Genomic DNA, 19,745 nt, shown 5'->3' with positions numbered 1-19,745 from the left:
CCTTCCCTTCTGTTTGTGGTACCTCCCTGTCCCCTTCCATTCTCATCCTTGCCCTCCCTACCTACCAGTGCCTTTGGGTGCAGGAAGGGGAGACCTACCTGCCACTGTCACCACTGTCCTAGCTGCTTCTGCCCTACTTCAGCCAGGGCTGTGGGAAGTGGCTGTGTGTGGAGCTGGGTTTGGCTTGGGACAGAGGTAGTGACAGGTGGGTTCCTGATCCCTACATCTGCTCCTGGGCTGATAGGAAGCACCCAGGGGGACCAGGCAAGGAGTGGGACCCTGGGCACCACCACTGATGCTCCACTGAGCATGGTGGAGAAGGATGGGGGTGAGGATTCTTATCTGATTCTGGGACTTAAAATATTCCTGGCTGCTGCTCCCACAGTATGGTCCATAGGGAGGGGGTGCAGTCATGACAATGCACCTCCTCTGGATCTGCTTCTGCGTGTCTGTGTGGAAATAACCCAGAGCACTTATTTTTTATGATGATAACTCCTTCCTAGGCTCTAGTGCAGTTCAAATTAGCCCTGGAAGGCAACCAAGCTTTGCTTAAGACCCTGGGAAGGACCATGGTGGTAAGCAATAAAAATGCAACCAGTTCATATCAATATCACTAAATTCAGCTTAAAACTGATGTTAGTGTCATCCTCGTCCTCCTCCCTGTCAACCTAGTGTTAAGTCCTGTACCCAAAAAGTAGGAGACCTAGGTTCTAGGCTTTCCTCACCTGGTGGGGGCTGAAATCTACATTTCCCACTTCCCATGTAAATGGGTTAACAGCAGGAGATAGAATAGGCTAATTGACTGGACTCCACCACTCTTGTTGGATCTGGGCCATTGAAAAATGCACGAGTCATTGGCTAGGGACAGACGTTACACACAAACCAGTTTACGTGATCAGAGACTGGTTTAAACCTGTAACAGAACAGACGTTCAGTGAATATAAACCAATTCGAAAATGGCTGAAACTGGTTTGAGATAAACCTTGTTAAATATAGTATCAGACTTAACTGATTTGGGTCAAACCAGTTTATGCAACGTCTGTTCCAGACCCCTTCCTGGATTAACTTAAACCAGAGTACCCCAGCATCCCAGGTGCTTTGCAGCCCTGGGCTGGGGCTCTCTGTTCCACAGCAGAGCTGGCCCTCCCTTCTGCTCCCTGGCTGGAGCTCTGGCAGAGACTGCAGACACAGCAGCGTCTGCCTGGCTTCCTCCTGCCTTTCCCCTCCCCGCCCCGCAGTCCCCACTCAAGCAGGGATTCCCCCCCCTCCCCTCTCCCACAACAAGGACTGTAGCTATCATGTTGTATGCTACTAATGCTGAGAGGTGTCTGCGTAAGGCAGACAGGTCAAAGGCGGACAGGACAGTATCCGCTTACAGTTTTTTGGAGCTAAAAGAAGAGCTTAAACTAATGAGGCTTTTGCTTTCTTGATGGGCTGATAAACACTGTTACTCCCTGTGTAAGTAAATACTGTGCAACTCCCCGCTGGCTCCATTGCTGGTCAGAAGCAGCGGGGGGGATGGACCCCTCCCTAACCAGAGTATCCTGCTGGGGCCTGGCCATGCCTCCCTCAGGTCAGCACTGCAGGCGGCAAGGGAGGTCTGCTCTAGTGCCCCAACTGGCTTCTAGCCTGAGCCTTTGCAGGCATGTACCTGAATTTCTTCAGTCCAGTGGGGATTCTGTACAGTTACAAACCGGTTCAGCCTAGCTGGTTAGACTAACTTGCAAAGATTGAATCGATCCGGGCTTTTTAAATGTCTGTCCCTAGCCATAGGGTCAAAAAGACAGAGAGCTGACTGTGGGCCAGGGCTTAGGACACTTCTGGGAGGAGAATCCTGAGTTCTAGCTTCTGCTGCCAGGCTTACTTCTGGTTTTTGTACAATAACTGTGTAATGTAAAAAGCATTAACAGTGCTTGGAGTATGGTCCAGTACCTAGCACTAGCCCTTCCCAGTGGAGTACTTCAGCCACTAGCCTGCAAGGAGAGGCTTTCTTCTGCTTAATCTGATGCCCCATGACTTAGTAGTTGCTATTGGCTACTTCTGAATTGACCTTTGGGGATGCTTAACACTCCCCAGTCTTTGTATACAATACCTAAAAGTCTAAACCTGAATTATTTGTAGGTATCTCTTTCCCCCTTGGCTGTATTAAAATTCTAGGTGGCTATCTGGGTTTTTTGGGAAGGCATCCAACTCAAAAGTTAGGCAGGATAACATTGAAGTCAAAACACCTACAGAGACAATTTGCATCTGGCCCACAGTCCCTATTCCAAGAGGCTTACAATCTAGTTAGACTTATTTTAATATAAGATCAATGCCATAGATTTAAAGAAAGAAAAATTAATTGAGTTGAGTCAATTAACTTTTTAAAATTCATTATTTACTATTTCCTCAGATCATTGCCATTTGTTTTGTATCAGTTATTTACCCACACTTTCTGTACTTGTATGAAATATGTACTTAAGCAAAAAAGGAAAATGTCATTTATATTTTGTTTGTGACTCTCTCTCTCTCCTTCCCTCCCTCTCTCTCTTTGCAGCAGCACTTTTCAGTATACTCTAGAAGCTACCAAGTCATTGCGTCAAAAGCAGGGAGAGGGACCCATGACCTACTTAAACAAAGGACAGTTCTACGCCATTACTCTGAGTGAGACGGGTGACAACAAGTGTTTCAGACATCCCATCAGCAAAGTCAGGGTATGGCTGACTTTTTGTAGAGAAAATAGATTTCTTTAGATACATTTAGGGTGGGATGTGTTATTTTACGTGTGCGAAGTGCAGAAAGATTTTGCTGGAATGGTTAGCATGAGCATGGGAAAAGTTATCTGTGACTTGGACTTGTGTTTTGGTTGTTCTAAGTGTTGTCTCACAGCCTAAGAAAGGTCTATATTGCAACTAGTTGGCTTGTATTTCAGCAAAACACTTTACCACATAACTTCTCCCTCTGACTTCAATGGAACTACTAATAGTTCAGTAAAGTACTGAATCTCATGATTCATTTTAAACGTGTGCTTAAGTCCAACCCTGTTCAATAACGCATTTCAGCGGGCACTTAAGTGCCACTGAAGTTTAGTGAACTTCAGATATACAAACTCAATCAGGTGTATCTCACAAAAGTTCTTGTGGAGCTGAAGGTATTTTCTAGTTTGTAGGACTGGGCCACTAATTGTAGCATCAAATTCAGAACAAATATGTTACATAACTGCAATCTGTTATTTTATATTTGGTTAAGAAAAATATAACATTTAGGGCAATTTCCACCTTCTCAACTTCTGAAAATAGAACTGCTACCAGCTAATTACTGACAGCTTAATTCTGGTGAACAGACCAGCTGGCAATGTTTTCAAATAAACTGGTTTTATCCTTTATAAGTTTGGAGTGGAAACTGAGCCACAAAGTTGCTGCCTAGAGAACTGCACTTTCTCCTGAAGCTTAAAGCACTGCAAGCCTTTGAAGTAGCAAAGATCTCCCCATATGACTTAAGTCTCACTCTTGTAGTACTTTGTTAATGACCATGGTGGCATAATCTTATTTTAAACAAGACTTCTAGTCTGTGTAGAGGGGAGAGAGTGGGGAACTAAAGCGGAATTAAATAGATCCATTTATTCAGGCTCTCCGATCTTTTGTTGGAGCTGCTAGTGTTTGTGATATGCCCCTCCTTTGCCAGTTTGTGGCCAACACTGTAACCATGGAAGAAGGAAGAAAATGTAAATAATCATATAACAAACTTCAAAACCAAAGTTGATGCAGCTTCTACATTAATATCACGAGCCACTGGATCAGGCCTCAAGGGAACGGCATAGACCTTTATCTGATGTGTAATTTGAGGAGAATCTTTCCATATTAATGTGGTGGCTATGATGAACCTTTTTTTATTTTATAATATTAGACTCCTGGTCATAAGAAGGATGTTTAGGGCTAAGTGTTTTTTTTAAACTATATGCCATATTTACTTGGTTCTAAGACAAGGGTTTTTTTCTTCATTTAACATGCAGGGGGAGGAAGCCCTTCATTGCAGAATCAAGTACAAGGATTGGGGGGGAGAAGCAGCTGCTATGGCTTGGGCTTCAGCCCCTACTTAGTGTTGGGACTGGGACCATGATCACAGCTGCTGCTCATCTCATCCCCTGCTGCTTCTGCACCTCCCCATCTCTCCCTGCTGCTTCTTTTCCCCATCACTCCATCCACTCAGCCTCCACTCCTCTGTCTGCCTGTCTCCTTCCCCACCTTATCTTTGCTCTACGCTGGCAGGCTCTGTCCATACTGCAGCCTGGGACACTGAACATAGCCCCTGTGCAGCCCCACAGCAATGCTGTATATCTTGCATGGCTGTTATGGGGCCATGTTTGACCAGTGTCCTAGGCTGCAGCATGCATGAAGCCTGCTAGCATGGAGCAGAGCCTGCGGTAGATTCGGGGGGGGGGGAAGAGAGCAGCAGAGACTACAGGGAGGGTGGGGGGCAGGCCTTCCCACAACCACCTACCTCTGCACTGCCTGGCTCCCTGCAGTAGCAGGAGGGATGAATTAAAGATGAGCCTTCAATAATTAGATTCGATACTTGGAAAATTTAAACAAATTTATGAATTTTCCATGTCTAGCATCTAATTACTGGGAGATCATCTCAAGTTCAGAGTCACCTTAGATTCAAGTAAATACAGTGTGTGTGATCATTCATCACATGAAAGCACTGTTTTTAAATTATGTCAAACATTTGTGTGTTACAGGATTTAATCTGTGCAAGTTGTTGATCTAGCACTAAAATGCTACATTTTTGTCTGTGTATATTTTCAGCTGTGCTACTTATTTACTTTATTTTTAAACTACATAGCAAGAAGTAAGGACGTTCACAATTATATTTCAATCTGGATCTCTAATTTCTCTATAGGGAGGTCATGTACTGTCTCCCACCCTCACTCCATTGACTGCAATATGAAACTGGCTGCTGCTTTGTATGTTTTACCTAGATGAGCTCTCATTATATGATATATATCCCTTCCTAGATTTATGTAGTCTTCTACAGGCACAAGGCATTCTAATGACACAGCCTCATTAAATATCTTAGTCAGAATCATAATCTGGGATCCTTTGGCTTTAGAGGCCACCATTTTTTCTCTAACAAGCCCAGATTTCATTAAATTTAAAGTATTTGATGACACTTTATTCAGACTGGAAAGAGAATTGGCATAGAAAGGTATCACATGCATCTCACTTGTAGAGCTAAACAACAAAACAGTGAACATGGTTCTCTTCCAGGGCAGGCGCTACTGGGCTCTGTAGAGGCTCATGATTTTTCTAGTACATGGATATCTTAGAATTAATTAAACTTTTGAGGTATAGCCAGTACTGTATTCTCTACTTTCCCTTTTCTGTAGAGTGTGGTCATGGTTGTATTCAGTGAAGATAAAAACAGAGACGAACAGCTGAAGTACTGGAAATACTGGCATTCACGGCAGCACACAGCTAAACAGAGAGTCCTTGACATAGGTAAGTACTTAAATTCTAGAGCCAGTAAAGGACTTGAGCCACCTCAGGATCTGGCTTTTGTAGAAGCCCAATTGGGATTTGGAAATGGATTGTTTTTCTGCCTAAATTTTCCTAAGGAGCCTGAACTGGTAGGCTTGCTCTTAAGACACTTACCACATGCTGACAGGATTGGGCCCCCTACAGATGGAGTTGGGACCACTTTGTTTTTAAAAAAAGGTGGAAGATGGGAAGATGATGGTGATGACACTGCCCCCCCTTTTCTGTAATGTTCTGGTCACAGTGCTTGTTCAGGAAGTAGGATTGCTGGGCTTATAGATTTCATGAGGCTGGAAGGGACCTTGGAAGATCATTGAGTCCTGCCCCAGGGGCAGGAAGTTGGCTAGAGTGAAAGGATGCCAACAAGATAAGCATCTAGATGTTTCTTAAAAGCGCCCAGAGTTGATGCTTGCCCACCTCTGGAGGGAGTCTATTCCAGGCCTTGGGGGCTCAGACAGTAAAGAAGTTTTTCCCTGTGTCCAACCTAAAATGGTCTTGGAGTTTGACTGTTGGACCTTGCTATCCCTTGGGGCACTCTGGTGAACAGGTGTTCCCCCAGATCCTGATGCATATGCCTTATATACTTATAGGCTGCCACCAGGTCACCCCTGAGCCTGTGCTTTTCCAGGCTGAAGAGTCCCATGCCTCTCTTCATAAGGCCTGTTCTCTTGCCCTCTGATCATGTAGGTGGCTCTACTCTGGACTCTCTCACAATTCTCCATATCCTTCTTGAATTGTGGAGCCCAGAATTGGATGCAGTACTCCAGCTGCGGCCTCACCAAGGCTGAGTACAGCGGGAGGATGACATCCTTTGATTTACTTGAGAAACATCTATAGATGCAAACCAGAGTTTTGTTTGCTTTACCAGCTGCAATATTGCATTGGTGGCTCATGTTTATCTTGTGGTCAGTCATGACCCCTAAGTCCCTTTTGCCTGTGGTGCTAGCATGTGTAGCACTGCCAAGCCTATAAGCGTGATGCGGAGTTTTTTACTTGAGGTGGAGGACCTTGCATTTTTCTGTATTGAATGTAATCAAGTTTTTGTCCGCCAACTTTCTAAGTCTATCAAAGTCAGCCTGAATCACCAGCCTATCCTTGGGTGTGGACACTCTACCCCAAAATTTGGTGTCATTGGCAAACTTGGCCAGTCTGCTTCTGACATCAGTGTCCACATCGTTAATAAAGAGGTTAGAGTGCAGGTCCAAGGATGGAGCCTTGAGGGACACCACTGTTCATGGAGTGCCATGATGATTCGCTTCCATTGACCACCACTCTTTGGGTCTGGACTCGGGGCCAATTCCCCAGCTGTCTGACTGTGATGTAGCAGAGGCTGCAGTTGGCCAATTTTTGCGTGAGAAGATCGTGGGACAAGATCAAAGGCTTTTTTAAAATCCCAGATATATGATGTCAATCTCTTCTTCCTGGTCCAGGTGATATGTCACCAGGTCATAGAAGGAAATGAGATTGGTCAGGCAGGACCTACTTGCAACAAACCTGTGCTGGCTATCCCTCAGTATGTTACCATTTCTTGACAAGCTTGCTGATGGCCTCTTTGATAATTTTTTCCAAAATCTTTCCAGGGATTTGAGATCAAGCTGATTGGCCTGTAGTTCCCCAGATCTACTTTCCTCCCTTTCCTGAAGATAGGCATCACACTGGCCTTCTTCCAATCTTTGGGTACTTCACCTGAGCATCATGAGTTCTCCAATATCCTTGCCAGTGACTGGGCTATGATGCCTACCAGCTCCTTAAGTACTTTGGGGTGCAGTCTGTCAGGACCAGCTGACTTGAAGGTGTCCAGTCTCTCAAGGTGTTCCTTTACAAGGTCTACACAGATGCTGGGTATAAATTTACCCTCACCCTGGCCATCCCGCATCATGTTAGGCAGGGCAGTCCCGTTGGGCTTGTGAAAAACTGACACAAAGTACCCATTAAGCAGGCTCACTTTTTCCTGGGTGTCGGTTGTCAGTTGTCCTATTTGGTTTAGCAGGGGTTCAATGTTATCCTTGCTTTTCTTCTGACTCTCCACATATCTGAAAAAGGGCTTTTTATTATCTTTGCTATGTGTAGCCAGTTGGAGTTCGGTTGCAGCCTTGGCTTTCCTGGTTCACTCTCTACAGGTACGGACCAGTGCAGAATACTCCTCTTTAGTGGTGATTCCTGTCTTCCATCCTTTATAAGCCTCTCTTTTTAGATGTAGAAGGTCCATGAGTTCCCTGCTGAGCCAAGGGGGTTGATGTGCCTTTTTGCTACCTTTCCTCCAAGATAGGATAGACATCCCTTGTGCTTTCAGGATCGCTCCCTTAAAGAGCAACCACTCATCTTGGACTCCCCTCCCTGTCCAGTCATGGCCCCTTAGGGCCTTGACAACAAGCCTCCTGAGCTTTTCAAAGTCAGCTTTTCTAAAGTGGAGAATGTCTACATTGCTGACTGACTTGCCAGCTTTGCAATGGATAGTGAAAGTGATCAGCTTATGGTCAGTGTCTCCCAGCTTTCCTTAAATTCTTTGGCCAGTACCAGGTCCTGTAGCGCTTTACCTGTTGTCAGTCCATGGACTTCTTGAGTCAGGTAGAGCTCGTCCATGCATGTGGAGGAGCTTTGTGACTGTTCGGATTTGGCTGAGTGCTCTTCCCATGAGAAGTCCGGGTAGTTGAAGTCTTCCGTGCACCGAGAGCGATGCACCATGCGGTTGTTCTATTCTTTTCCTAGCCTGATGGGGTTCAAATTCACATTTTTCATCTCCCAAAAGAGTGCCCCAAACAGCAGGCTATATGTTAAGGTAGGAGGAATGTACTCTCAAGCCCTCGTGTAGAAGCTGTGTCAATGGGCAGAAGAGGCTTCAAGATGTATTGAGCCAAAGAGAGAGACAGCAAGATGAAGCATGATTCTATAGTCTAGAGATTAGGGTACTCACTGGGGAGGAGTCATCCTTGGTTGCTGTTCCTATGCAAAACTGTTACAGAATGTTTCACAACTGATCAAAGTCTATGTAGAGTCCTGCTGTATTATGGAGATGTGTGGTGGAACTTTTAAAGACATGGGACTAAGTGATTACAGCTAAAGGCTTTTACCCCATCTGTTAAGTTTGCTGTCCCCTCAGGATCAGGCTGAGGGGAATAGTCAACAAAGCAAGGGTGCTGTGAAACAACTGTTTGTTGTGAAGGAGGAGTGGACCCGCACAATACTCCTTTTGGGTGGGGGTGGGGAGCAGGGTTTGCCATCTTAGAACTAGAAAAAAGACAAATATACTAAAAGTCAAACACCTACTATAAACATATATTTTAATTTTATTACAAAAAAAAAAAATTGTCATGATTTGTGTTTGCGTAGTGTGTATATTGAGGTGATTGCATAACTGAAAATAGTCTTACTTTTGTATATTGTGGAGGGTGATTGGGGGGTATGTATGGTGGGGGGTATATGGTGGGGGTACATGTGTGGGGGGTTGTGAGGGTGTGGCTGTGTGGAATGTCATGTTGGGGGGTGTGCATATGTTGGGGGTTGTGGAAGAAGGGCATGGGTGTGTGAGGTTTGTGGGGGGGAGTGTAGACCCCCCCCCCCCCACACACACACACACACACTTCCTGACATGGCACGCAGCCCCCGCTGCTGGTAGCAGCAGCAGGCGGCATGGGTGGGGGGTCAGGGGCCTTGGGCCCGGCACAGGTGCTGGTGCTGAGCGGGGCGTGGTTCCAGGTAGCACTGTGGTGCGGGGGTGAGGAAAGCAGCCTGCCCGGCCCACCTCTATCACAGGGGCTCCACGTGGTGTGCCTGCAGCTCCTGCACTTGCACCAAGTGAAGCCCCATTCTAGACTCGACAGGGAAGCAGGAGGCAGGGCTCCTTCCACTCCCGACAGAGCCCAGGGACCTGCACGGCAGGGGGAGGGGAACACAGCTGGCTCCAGCATGGGGCTTCCCTGAGTACGAGTGTGGGAGCTGCAGGTGCGCGGCTTGAAGCCACCGCAGTAGAGCTGGGCCGGGCAGGCTGCGCTCCTCGCCTCCGCATGCAGCACTAGCCAGAGCCACGCCCCACTGGATGCCAGTGCCTGCGCCAGGCACTAGCACCCTGAGTGCCCACTGCCTGCTCTTGCTGCCAGCAGCGGGGGCTGTGCGACATGTGGAGGTGTGTGTGTGTGTGTGTGTGTGTGTGTGTGTGTGGTCCCCACACCTTCCACCCTCTCTCACACCCACACCCTGCCCAGCCAAGCTCTGTGTTCTCACCACTCCCCTCGGCGTAGGCTCTGCACTGCTCTCCGTGCTTCTCAGCTGCAGCTCCACTGCCCCACACTGGCCCCCACCCCTGCTGCTTCCCTACCTGCTGCCTGGAGCAAGCTGGATGTCTGGGAAGCCAAGCAGGTTCCCATGGGGGTGGCTACAGCAGGGGCAGCAGCCACTCTGCCCAGAAGCTGCATGCTGGTGGGACTGGGCCCTTCTGCCCACAGGGGTGGGAACAAGGCATAATAGAGTATGTTTGGGGGTGCACGTATGCATGGGCGCCTTGCTCCCTCCCTTGTGGGCAGAAGGGCTGGGAGGGGCACAGTTCCTTCATGGGTGCTGCAGGCTGGATGAAAGTGCCTGGTGGGCTGGATCCAGCCCGTGGGCCATATTTTGCCTGGCCCTGATCTATCAACATCCTCTTTGTAGCAATCTTTTATACATTTGACTGTTATCAAATCCATAGTGTTCGCTTTTCCAAACTAAATAATCCAAGTTCTTCCATTTTTTTTTCCTGTTCAATCATGTTTTCTAGATCTCTTTTAATTTGTATTGCTGTCTGCAGGGCTCTTTCCAGTTTATCCATATCTTTCTTTCTTCCAAACTAAGTGAAGCCTCACTACTACTCCAGGTGAACCTCACCAGTATTGAATATCCCAAACTTTCTTTTATTTGAATCTTTCACTCTGTTGTAAGATTATTTTATATCAATATACATTTCCCATGGAGATAACATCTAAACTATAGTAATGTACAAATTTAAACTACTATTGTTATGCCAATAAAACACTTTATGGTATGGACCCTCTTATTCTGGTAAAAGAGTGATTTTTTTTTCCCATCCCCCGGGATATCTTATCTCATTGAAAGCAGCCTAAAGTCAGCTAAAAAGATACTTTTCCATAATAAGTGTTGACACGGGGAGCTATACCAATGTAACTATACAGGTATAACTAGTGAAAATTTCCTATGTAGACAAGCCCTAAAAAAAGTCATAAAGGTCAGTGCAGCCTGATTTATATATTCATGGACACTTGCTAGGAAAAGCACTTATCTATGTGCTGATTATGCTTTGCTGAAAACCAATGCAACTACTCACATTTTTAAAGTTAAGCATGTACTAAGTCTCTCATAAGTCAGTGGAGCTTAAGTACTTTACTGAATCAGGGTATCTGCATATGCCTAGATTCATTAACCTTTAACTAAGGCATTACAGAAGGCTCTTGTAATTGGTTCATAAGGATTTCTGCATTAGTGCTGCTCCTGTTTATTTCTTGTTTTTTGCAGTTAAGCTTCTTCATCTTTTTTTTTTTTAAGTCTACACTGCTGTCAATAGCTAAGTTTTCGAGTTGTTAAATATGACTAATTGGTAGCTTCTTTTTAGTTGGAAGAGTTATCAAAATTGTTGATAGCATTCTAATAATGTTAGAGATCATGAAAACATATATGATATAGTGGAATACTATCTTTTAGAAATTCACAGTACAGTTTCAGTGATTTTTAGTGGAATGAATCTATATTTGTTTATTTGCTGCCTTTGCTTTCTTGAATGCTATATTTACAATATTGCCCCAAATTGTGCTTTTTTTTCCCTGTGTTTCTCAGATGTTTTTGTTCCACAACAAGTTAAGGAAAGCTTTTGCAATGTGGTCAATGCAAAAGAATTCCGTATTTTAAAAATAAGTTTCTGTTTTTTAACATATATTTAAGATATATGGTTGAATGAACATGCTCGTCAATGTGTTTACAGAGTTCTGTCCAAGGCCCTGAGCCTTTGACAGTGCTCAGAGTATTGCTGTATCCACTAAGATCTCCATCAAAATGAATGAGTAGGGCTCGGGTATAGGATCAGGCTCAAGATTCTGTCATGCCATCTCCATTCATCACTTGTTGAATAGCGTAGAAATCTGATGTGTATGAAAACTCCATTTCTAAATTTTCGTTGATCCTACTATGAAGGCATTCCTCCTATTAGAAAGCAGGGTTGCAAAACAGAATACCTATGCAAATAGCCATCCTTAATCTCTCTCAGGCTCGGAGTCAAGGTAGTGTGATTGACTGCTGACGAGCACATGAGGCTTCTGCCTCCCTTTTGTTTTTAACATGTAACTCTTTGTCTTAGGAAGCACTGGGAATGAAGCTGCTTGATTTTCCCTTAATGATTAATTCCAATAGACTCGTCTAGTATTCATTTTGCCAAAGGCATTTACAAGCTCCTCTTGGAACCTGCAACTGCTCTCTCCAGGTGCTTGGGAACATTTCAGTGCTGGGGAACCTCAAGTCTCCATCTGCAGTAATCTGCACCAGATAGCATTATAAAGAATCTGATGGACCAAAGGAGGCAGATTTTATTTTCATCCTAATTTGCCGATTTAATGTCTGCAGTCCCATTAGTAAACACTTCAGGGCTGGGATATTTTCCAGCCATTTCTCCTGTGAGTCCCCTACTATGTTTTTAGGAATGATCAGTTAATGCATAATGGGCATGTTTTAGAATAAGAATACATTATAAAGGGTTAATAAGTGATTAATAGATGCAAAAATGGTTACTCATTTATCATGAATTTTTTTCATGATATAATTATAATAATTTAGGCCACGTTCTCTTCATGCCTATAACCTGCAATATCTATTAAATATGTATGAATCTTTTATAAGCTATTTATAAATGTATATTTAATATGAAATGTGACCTAGAAATAACATGTACAATAGTACATTGAAATAATGATGCAGAGAGTGAAAAGAGGAATTGCTTTACCATCGGTATCATGGAATGGTCCTTATGGTTCCAGGTGGGATATAGTGATGGGATGCCTAACAGCAGGGCTTTTCATGCATCTGTCAGCAGTGTCCTGTTGGCATCTTCTTTGCACCATTTGGGTTCTCTGAATTAAAGATGGGTTCAAGCTACAAACTGCGAATCTGAGAACAAATTCTACTTAAACTCTAGGGCTTAAACCCTGGGGATTTGGTTTGAATTCATCTCTACTTTGAACTTTTCATAAAAGTCATAGTCTACTGATCATGTGAATAAAGTGAAGTTTCACAGCAAGCTGATGTCTCAGTATCTGCATTCAGGCTGGCCTCAGCTTACCACATTTCTGGTATTATGCTGTCAGTGCTATCATGGGATGTCTGTACCATGTCAAACTATGCTAGAGATGATGCTGTGACCACTCTGCACTCTCATCTGTTCCATGTGTATGGAGTGCTTTAAATGTCAGGTAGCTGCTGTTAAACGAACGATGGGTGTCCTTGTCATGTTCAGGAGTGGCACTGGCCCTTATTCTGTGTGTACTGTATGTAAATACAAGCAGTGCAACTGCTTTTTGGTGTGCAGCAACTGGGCAGAGCATGTTCATGGTAGTGCTGTCTAGCAGACTTAGATATCAAGGACATACCCCAGAATGCTGCTATTCACAGTTGAGTATTGTGGCTGCTTGCAGACATTAAAAAAGCTAAAAATGATGCTTTACTTTAAACCCAATGCATTACTGCACCAAGTCCTGCGCATGCCCTGAAGAGGCAGCACCTTAGTTGGCCTAGCTTGCCTGATGTCTGTATAGATTATGTGCTTTAGTGGGGCTTTTCTGGCACTTTTATGTAATAGCTGATTGAATCAGCTTTTGCTAAAAGTGACAAAAATCCCCACTGAAGCGCCTGATCTTTACAGATGTTGCAGAGCTGGGTCAGAGTAATGCTATGCTTCTGTCAATAAAGCACTTTTTTTTTTTTTGTTCATTTGTTGTTTTTTTTTTTTTTTTTTTAACATGTACAAGGAGCCTGTGTGACTTCCTTTGTTATAGTTTTTCAACAAAAGGAGACTTTTGAAACTAATTCTTCCCTACTTCTCAAGGCCATGGAGGCAGAAATGGTCAGAAGGAGCCTGAAGAAAACACTGTGAACATCTTTCCAGCTTGGAGACCAACTGTTTTCCCTGCTGGTGGGAAGATCAGCCTTTTGAAGTCTGGCTGCAAGCATTGCTTCCCATTCAGCCCTATGGTGAATGATCCTTGCTGTTTTCCTGTGGGTCTGCCTGCTAAACTACTCACAGTGAGAGGGATTCTTAGCCAATAATTGGGATAGCAATGAAATAGTGAATCAGCTTCTGTTTGGATGATGATTATATTTAGGTCTCTGAATATTTGGATGATGGGCTCTTTTCTCTTTCCCCTCCCCCTCTGTTTTAGGATCATCTCTCAAAGACCTCTTTTCCCTCTGATTTGAATTTGCCTGCTGGAGGCAAGGGCTCAGTGGCCTTGCTCCCTCATTTCCCTTCAATTTAGTGCAACAGCTGAGAACCCTCTTAAGGTGGGAGGGCTGGTCTAGAGGTTAAGGTTTGAGCGTCTCTGCAACGCTTTCTATGTGACCTTGGGCAAATCATTTGACCTCCCTATGATGTCTCAAATCCCCTTCTGGAAAATGGGATAAAATATGTCCTTGCTTCTTGGGCCATTGTGAGGATAATTACAGTGGAGTCCAAGGTGCTTAGATCTTGCAGTAATGGGGGCCAATATAAAAGCCTATGAAATTGATCTCCCATTAAAAAGTCCCTAAAGGTAGGCTTAACTTTAAATACATACTTAAATCCCACTGACATTAATGGAGCAAGCAGGTGCTGAACTGCTATTTTGAATAGGAAAGGACTTAAAAGCTTAAGGAAGCAGAAAGATACTTCAGAACTGAGACAAACTGCAAGTAGGGTTTCTGTGAAGGAGGCTCATCCATCCTCTTCCTTCAGCAGTATGACTGAGAAATAATGACTCCCATTCAGAGGCATCCCACAGTGCACAAAGTCACAAGTTTCTCTTTTTTAAAACAAGATAGGACAAAACCCACAGCAGTAGATTACAGCACAGATATGTCCTATTCATGTGTTCAGTATTGGCGCCATAATTTGATCAACAGTGGCCACGTCTACACGAGTCGTGGAATGTGCAGTTGTTACTGTGTAGTAGTAATGATTGCGCAGTAACTGGTAAGGCTGTGTTTAATGGCTATGTTTTGTTTTGGTTTCAGATTTGGACATTTTGGAGGACAGTGATTCATTTCGGTGCTTCGGATCACTGTTCTGTTTCGATTAGGCCGAATCTGTTTCGGAGTTGCAATGCTGTTTCAGTGATTTCAGCCATAAGCTATAATGAGGAATCGCTGAAATGCCTGTAACGTAGTCATTTCTAGCTTGATTCAGATGAAAAGAACAGGAATGGTTGCTCCTTCTGAGGCCATGAAGCCTGCCAAGTTTCAAGGAGATAGGTGCAGGAGTTTCTGTGAAACTGCCCCTCAAACTGTTCAAAGCAAAACTTGTGCAGGTGGGGGGTGGGTGTGTTAAGGTAAAGTGGGATGAAACCAGCAGGGATGGTAGCCTGTAACCGGGGGCCTTCCCGGTGCCGGTCAGTTTTCTGCCCGCCCACCTGTTTCTGGGCCAACTGCCTGCTCCTCTTTTGTTTGCCATGCCTTGATGGAAAACTGATTCAGATGTTTCTCAGGCAGGAGGCTGCCCGTTTTAAGTGTCTTGAGGTAACATCTGTTCCGCAGCCCTGTACCTCCCCTAACACTGTACCCCATGCCTTGCACACTGCATCTTTCACCCCTTCCAGCTGTGGTCCCCTCTCTGGGACCTTTGGCTCTCCCTTAGGCCCTGGCCCCACCTTCAGGCCAGTTGGCATACTGAGCCTCTTGCTCTGGGCATTCCTTGTGGTGGGCACCTGGCTCCTTGACCCCCCCCCCCCCCCCCCTTTGGGTCCTGGCCCCAGCACAGACCAGTCATGGGTACCTCTGATATATTTTATTAGGCCAACTGAATAGTTAGAGAAATATATTTTTAGCAAGCTTTCAGGTTTAAAAACCCTTCATCAGGCTGAGGAACCATCTAGTTGGTGTGTGTGCACTCTTCCTGGATAGAATGAATAGTGAAGAAGCCACAGGCTAGCATACAATGCAGGCAAGAAAGCCAGCCAATGAAAATGTAAATTGAAGTATCAGGGGGTGAGGGACAAGCGGGGGGGGGGGGGGGGGAAGGGGGATATAGCAGGTAAAAGTGGAGAGGTACCTGGGGAGTCAGATGTCAGGCAGGTTATACTGTGTCATAAATCCAATGTCTATATTGAGTCCATGAGTTTTTGTATCCAGGAGGTTGATGAAGTGGAGTTGATAGGGTCATCTGTGAAAAGTGGTTTGACATCTGTTCTGAAGCTCCATATCTCCCCTAACACTGTGGCCCATGCCTTGCAGATGGCATCCCAGGCAGCTGAGCTCACCTGGAGCCTCGACTCCACTACAACCAGCAAGCCTCAGGGCTCTCAAAGATCTTACTGGTCTGCGTTTTCCCTAGCCAGGACTGTGTGCGTGTGTGGTGGCTGGAGGTTATAAGGTGTTTCTTACCCACCTTTCACCAGAGAGGTTTCCGGCCCTAGCATTTTTGGGGGGCTGCTGTGCCACCAGCAGTCCCACCAGGCCTGACCCTGGCAGGGTGCAGTTTTAGGTCATGCCCAGGACCTGGGGTCTCCTCCTTCCCCATAGCCCCAGTTTGTACCTCCAAGTTCGTCCTGGCATGGGAGCTCAGCAGGGAGATGTTCTTCCCCTACTGGCTGGTGATACAGTGAGTACCACCTCCAGCTCTGAGATTGGAGCATTAAACAATGAGCTTAGGAGACTAGTGGGGGAGGCACTAAAGGCCTAGAAGGTAGAGGAGATGGGAGTCCACGAGGGATGGTTGTACCTTAAGGGGGCGATCCTCCAGGCCCAAAGGATAACAGTCCCTGAGAGAAGCAAGGGGGGTAAGAGTGCTCAGAAACCCCCCTGGCTCAGCAAGGGCATTCAGCGATGCCTGAGGAATAAAAGGGGGCGTACAACCAGTGGAAGGGAGGAGCTATCACCAAGGAGGAGTACTCCTCCTCGGCCTGGGAGTGTAGGAGGGCTATTAGGAAGGCCAAGGCAGAGATGGAACTCAGGCTAGCATCCAGGATTAAGGACAACAAAAAGTCCTGTTTCAAGTACATTGGGAGCAAGAAGAGGGCACCAGGCAATGTAGGGCCCCTGCAGGACACAAACAGTAATCTGGTGGCCACACCAGACAAGAAAGCTGATATTTTTAACAGTTTTTTTGCCTCTGTTTTCCTGAACAGGGACCAGGATATCCCACCTACCAGAAGTAGGGACAGTCTTGGGGATAGCTCTATCAAGCCTTCAGTCAGAGCAGATGTAGTTAGGGATTTCCTGGAAAGGCTAGACGTTTTTAAATCTGCAGGTCCAGATGCCCTCTACCCAAGGGTGTTGAGGGAATTGGCAGGGGTCATCGCAGAGCCCTTGGCCTAGCTGTATGAGCATTCGTGGTCATCTGGCCAGGTACTGGGGGATTGGAAACTGGCTAATGTGGTCCCAATTTTCAAAAAGGGGAGGAAGAAGGACCCAAGTAACTATAGGCCTGTAAGCCTCACCTCGGTGCTTGGGAAGATCTTGGAGCAAATGATCAAGGAGCACATCTGTGGGGGGCCTGCAGGGGAGATCATACTCAAGGGCAATCAGCATGGGTTCATCAAAGGCAGGTCCTGCCAGACCAACCTGATTGCCTTTTATGACCAGGTGACTAAATCCTTGGATGATGGTGTCGCTGTGGACGTAGTCTTTCTAGACTTTAAGAAGGCCTTTGACACGGTCTCTCACCCCATCCTCATCAATAAATTAAGTGACTGTGGCATTGATGCTGCACAGTTGGATGGGTAAAAAATTGGCTGATGGGGCTCACCTAGAGAGTAGTGGTGGACAGGTTGTACTCAACCTGGCGAGATGTGAGTAGTGGGGTACCCCAGGGCTCGGTCCTTGGGCCCTCACTGTTTAACATCTTCATCAGCGACTTGGACAAGGGGGTGGAAAGCATGCTGTCCAAGTTTGCTGATGACGCTAAGATGTGGGGCGAGGTGGACACACTTAAAGGGAGAGAGAGGCTGCAACTAGATTTAGACAGACTACAAAAGTGGGCAGATGAGAATAGGATGGGGTTCAACATAGACAAATGCACGGTGCTGCACCTAGGGAGAAGGAATCCACAGCATACATACAGGCTGGGGAGTTCCCCTCTTGAAAGCACAGAGGCGGAAAGGGATCTTGGAGTCATTATTAACTCCAAGATGAACATGAGCCGCCAATGCCAGACCGCAGCCAGCAAGGCCAGCCATACCTTGTCATGCATCCAAAGGTGCAACTCAGGCCTGTCCAGAGAGGTGATACTCCCCCTCTATGTGACTTTGGTCAGGCCACAGTTGGAGTACTACGTCCGGTACTGGGCACCACACTTAAAAAGGGATGTGGCCAGACTGGAGAGGGTTCAGAGGAGGGCCACCTGCTTGGTGAGAGGACAGCAGGACAGGCCCTACGAGGAGAGACTGAGGGACCTGAACCTGTTCAGCCTAAGCAAGAGGAGGCTGAGAGGGGGCCTGGTGGCTGCCTACAAACTCATTGGGGGGGATCAACAGCAAATGGGTAGAGCCCTTTTCTCCCCAGCACCACCTGGGGTGACAAGGAACAATGGTCATAAGCTGATGGAGAATAGGTTTAGGTTGGAGATTAGAAGGCAATATTTTACGGTTAGGGTGGCCAAAATCTGGAACCAACTTCCCAGGGAAGTGGTCCTTGCCCCTACCTTGGGCAAATTCAAGAGGAGTTTGGATGATCACCTGTCTGGGGTCTTGTGAACCCAGCATTCATTCCTGCCTGTGGGAGGGGGTCAGGCTTGATGATCTGTTCAGGTCCCTCCTGACCCTAGCTACTATGAAACAGTTTAAAAAAAAAAAAAGAAAAAGGAAATGGGTGTGGATGGAGTGAGGAGGGTGTGGCATTCACTCTGTTTGCATGTGGAGCTTGGAGAACCCCAGCAGCAGGAAGTTCATGTTGAGGAACACCAGCTGTTCCACCAAACTAGGTGGGGTGTCACAACATCCCCAGCAATGCTGAGCACCCTCTTGCTCAGAACACTGGCTGGTGGCCAGGACAGGTGTTCCTGGGCAACTGTGGCAAGATCCTGCCACATCTGGCTGCGGCTTGTCCAGTAGGCTAACGGGTCACAGAGCAGTGGCTCTATGTCCTCGACAAGATAGTTAGCCACCAAGGCCTTGGTGCTACCTGCAGGATGCTGGGATCTGGTGCCTCTGGACTCCAACATGGAAGCCATGCCCTTGGCCCACGTTGGCAGTGCCTGTGGTGGAAGACTGGCTGGTTGGACAGAGTGCTGGCACAGGACAATGGATCCCCCTCTTCCACATTCCCCTGCCTCTGCCCTTCTGCCTCCCTGACCGTTCATCAGCACCTCTGTCCAGTGATCCAGGGTTTTGCTAGCGCACACGCTCCCCTTCGTCCTCGGTTCGCACATAGCTGCCAGCATGCGGATCGTATTGGACTGCAACGGATCCAGCTACTTGATGCCCTCCGTCAGCTGCTGCACCAGTGCCTGCACCTCTGGCGACAGCGTCTTCTCCTAGCCAGGAACATTGATCCCCTGGAACTCCTCCATTTGGTTCTGAAGCTCCCTCACTATGGGTATCACCTGGCTATAGAGAGCATCTCTAGCACTGAGGCTCTCGGTGGCTTTGAGAACTAACAAGATCTGTGGGATGGTATCCCACTCTGTTTTAAGTGGACTGCTGATCTCAATGTCCCTGTGCGTGGCCATCTCATGGATGGCCTTCTGTTGCTCCACCAGCCTCTCGAGCATCAGGTATGTGTGGAGTTTCACCGAATCTCCACATCCTGCTCTCTCTGTTGCCACCGCTATCCCACAGGGAGGCAGTGATGCGGAGGAGGGTCAGGACAGCCGTGCATGGGCTGTGAGTGGTTGCAGCAGGAAGCGCTGGCTGTGGTGGGTGGGGTGCTTTTCCCCCATACTGAGCACCAGCTTGTAACCCGTAGGTGAGCATGGGGTTGGGGCTGCATGCTGCTCTCTGCCTGTACTGCAGGGCTGGGATGGGGGCACTGGAAATGAGTGGGAGCTAGCAGCAGTGCGGGGTCTGTGGTGGT

General features: G+C 46.6%; 1 protein-coding gene across 7 annotated transcripts in view; it reads left to right on the top strand.

Annotated features, from left to right (window-relative positions):
• The window catches only part of GRHL2 (grainyhead like transcription factor 2), a 131,025-nt gene that overhangs the window by 40,384 nt on the left and 70,896 nt on the right, over positions 1-19,745 (top strand). For 6 of the 7 annotated variants that reach the window (XM_059723837.1, XM_019495793.2, XM_006267650.4 and 3 more), the window contains exons 6-7: positions 2,537-2,693; positions 5,369-5,480. In XM_059723837.1, coding sequence (XP_059579820.1) covers positions 2,537-2,693; positions 5,369-5,480 — 269 coding nt within the window. The remainder of the gene's footprint in view (positions 1-2,536; positions 2,694-5,368; positions 5,481-19,745) is intronic. The other variant, XM_059723836.1, reaches the window with a different exon arrangement.

The sequence above is a fragment of the Alligator mississippiensis genome, chromosome 3 (assembly GCF_030867095.1).
Source record: "Alligator mississippiensis isolate rAllMis1 chromosome 3, rAllMis1, whole genome shotgun sequence".
Taxonomy (NCBI): domain Eukaryota; kingdom Metazoa; phylum Chordata; order Crocodylia; family Alligatoridae; genus Alligator; species Alligator mississippiensis.
The sequence above is the reverse complement of the archived record's forward strand: the minus strand, read 5'-3'. Positions and strand labels throughout refer to the sequence as shown.